This window comes from Lygodium microphyllum, chromosome 1, assembly GCF_053477565.2.
Source record: "Lygodium microphyllum isolate KBCC chromosome 1, Lygodium_microphyllum_v1.1.10, whole genome shotgun sequence".
Classification (NCBI taxonomy): domain Eukaryota; kingdom Viridiplantae; phylum Streptophyta; class Polypodiopsida; order Schizaeales; family Lygodiaceae; genus Lygodium; species Lygodium microphyllum.
Window position 1 is genome coordinate 86,336,240 of NC_141135.1, and position 3,153 is coordinate 86,339,392.

The 3,153-nt window shown below is 45.7% G+C and overlaps 1 protein-coding gene across 1 annotated transcript; it reads left to right on the forward strand.

Moving 5' to 3' along the window:
- The first annotated feature begins 233 nt into the window (after nt 1–233).
- Nucleotides 234–2,499, forward strand: LOC148041357 (translation initiation factor). Its single transcript, XM_087688068.1, has 7 exons — nt 234–428; nt 550–789; nt 901–998; nt 1,354–1,425; nt 1,640–1,764; nt 1,854–1,926; nt 2,209–2,499. The coding sequence occupies exons 1-7, from the start codon at nt 326–328 to the stop codon at nt 2,311–2,313; spliced, it is 816 nt and encodes a 271-aa protein (XP_087544194.1). The 5' UTR covers nt 234–325; the 3' UTR covers nt 2,314–2,499.
- The last annotated feature ends 654 nt before the right edge of the window (nt 2,500–3,153 follow it).

A 3,153-nucleotide genomic window follows, 5' to 3' on the forward strand; every position in this document is an offset into this window, starting at 1 on the left:
AAACTACACTGACTGTTTTACGAGCCCGCGGGGGATTTAGCCCTATGTGTAACCGCCCTCAGCCTCGAAAGCAGGTTTCAAGGAGCAATTTCCCATTCGCTACTAGGCAGTGAGCGTGGCACGTGATGAGTGGGCTCCACCTGAAACGTGACTCGTGTGCGTGGACTTTGAACCGGTGGCACGAGTGCAGCCACAAGCGTTGGAAGCTCAGAAGCGATATATGTGTAAAGCGTAGGTTAAGTCACGTATACAAAGAGATCCAAGGGTTTTGCACAGGAGACGAAAGAGGCACACGCTCGCTCATTCGTTCTCTCATTCACTTATCATGGCGCGTTCTTTGTCTTCCTCTCTTACCGGTCATCAGCAGCATACTTCTACATTTGCTCGTAACCCGTTTCTCTCGTCTAGCAGGGCGAGCTGCTCCTGCCGTAAGTGCATTTTTGTATGGATGAGAGAGAGAGAGAGAGAGAGAGAGAGAGAGAGAGAGAGAGAGAGAGATTTTTCTTACCTGAGAGTGTGCTTACACAAGGATGTGGTTTTGCATTGCAGTGTGTTTTCGAGGTCGGGCCTTGACTCCTTTTGCTGCAGCCCAGCATCGTGCCCTTGACGAAGAGGCGCTTCTTGCGCAGCCGAGCAAGGTCCTTGCTCTAATTCATCCTGTGAAGGATATTCATGACACATTGCAGCAGCAGCAGCAGCAGCAAGAGCTCCGCTGCTGCAAGCTAGAACACTCGTTTCTCTTGTCGGCCTCCCCTCTCTCCATCCTCACTCTTGCGGCTCTCCCCGGAGGTATGTTGCTCTCTCTCAGGCACTAGTTCTTGTTGTCAAAATGAGTCATTTTAAACAAAAAATTGGATCTGAACCTGTCAAATTTTTGTGGTGTGCTTCCTTTCGGCTCAGCCGGTACTGTAGCTTCTGTGTTTGAGCCCATTGGTGACATCGTGAGAAGCTTGAACTTACCGGGATGGTTGGTGCACTGGGGTCATCCAGGCAATATGGTAAAATATGCACAAACGCACATTGCATGTTCACCCATGCGTGCACACGCATACACACAGAGATGCAGGCCTTTTTGGAGTATAAGCCGTGGACAATCTAGACTGGGTTCTATTGCAATGTAATCCATGGCTAGTGGATAGACATTTTAAGCAACGGTGCTATGTAAGCCCATCGAATGCACCCAGAGTGCGCATTCTCATGCACTATATTTTGTGCCTATATATGCTCCTACATCTCGTATGTGAAGAGTTTTGATGTATGAGGCACCCCACGTAAGCATGTAACATTGCACACACGTACATGTGCACGGGCAGACAATCAGTCTCAATCTCTCTTCATTGGTATTATTTGCAGGCAGTTGTGCTCTTTGCTATGGGAGGCTATGGCTCTTATTTGGGTTGGCAGATTCGCCTGTCTAATGATGTGGTAAGCTTCTCACTGACAATATGGTGGTACAAAGCCTTGCACAAACACAAATATATATGCCATTTTGGAGACAACTTGGGTAGTGTTCAGAGCTTTGCATAAACAGAGTACTGCAGCATGTAAGGTGGTTGTTTGAAGGGGTTGCTTAACTTGAGGCTATTAGAAGATGAGCTGGGTTGTCTTACGTGCTTATCTCTTACTCATCAAAATGCAGGCAGTGAAGGCCAAAGCAAAAGACTTACATCCAAAGCTGCTGGGTGGAATGTTCTTCTTCTTCTCTCTGGGTGCTACTGGTGGCATCCTCTCTCTACTCACTTCTGGCAAGCCAATATTTGAGAGGTCAGGCGGCTGAACTATCACCGGTTAGCTCCTTTACAATCACCACATGATTTGAGTCCTCATTGGCCTTGTCTCTTCTGTCTGTGCAGTCCACATGCAGTTACAGGCCTGCTGGGTCTTGCTCTTCTATCTGTCCAGACAGCTCTTACAGGCTTTTTCGAAGTAAGCATGTTTACATCGCGTATCATTTGCGTCAAGTAGGTAGCAAGATCGTGTCAATGATAGTGCATACTCATCACGCGTCATGCCATACACTTGATGGTTGATTTTAGAGCTATCTTTCTTCGTTATCATTATGCATGTTCGCATGCACGGGCGGGTGCCTATTAATTTAGGTATCATCTTGTTGCGTCATGCATCCATGCAAAGAGCCATGCGAAAGGTATTAATGGATAGTTGGTTTAATTCAGCTAATAATCGAATATCAATGTGTTGTTTTGGCAGGGCAATCCTTCTGTGAGGAGTGTACATGGCTTTCTAGGCAGTGGGATAATGCTGCTATTCCTCGTGCATGCCTTTTTCGGATTGCAATTGGGTTTCAGCTATTGAAGTTCAGATATACAATTGCTGTCCTTACAGAAAAAACAGCTCATCAACACAGCCTTCTCTCAACACATACAGAGCTGTCCCTTACAACAACACTAAGAATCATACAATAATTATTCTGTACCCTCCCCCATCCTTCCAATTTGGGCATGGGAACCCAGTTGAAAAGTGACCCTAATTTCGGCCAAAGACATTTGATCATGCTTTGCCTCGTTGTCTAAACTCAGTTAACAAATGTGACCCCCACCCCCCTCTGGCAAAACAACCGCTTTTTCTAGCATCCCACAAAGATATAAAGTAAACAGTCTAATAGTGTGAACAAATGAGTTGTTTTGTTTTACTCTATAATTATAAACTTGAAGCATCCAAAGATCTATAAGATGAAGGGGTCTTTCATATTGCTTGATGTTCTTATGTGCCGCGACACTTGCTTCCAGGCTTGTGAGGCCCTGCGCCCATTCCAGAACAGGTGAATCAGAGACTCTTCCTCCCCTCATGAGCATTTCATTCCAGAACAGGTGAGTCCTTCAGTCCAGAGCACTTGGAAAGATTTGTGCCCAAGTAGTTCTCTGGGGTATAGACAGGTTATGTTGCCTATTTACTTCCTCCAAAAGAGCTCGCGGTGCCTGTGTCTTAGATCTAATGCTTAAATCTGCATGCACCTTTCTTTGCCAAATTGGTGCGGTGGTCAAGATGTCCATGATCAGAAAATATTATCTTTCGGATCCACTTGACAAATATTCATCGTGGACTTTCCCTTGTCAAGTATCTGCTTCTACCATCAATGAACCAATATTGGTTCTTGTTAACATGCTCCCTCACAAAGCACTTCAGTCTTAATGA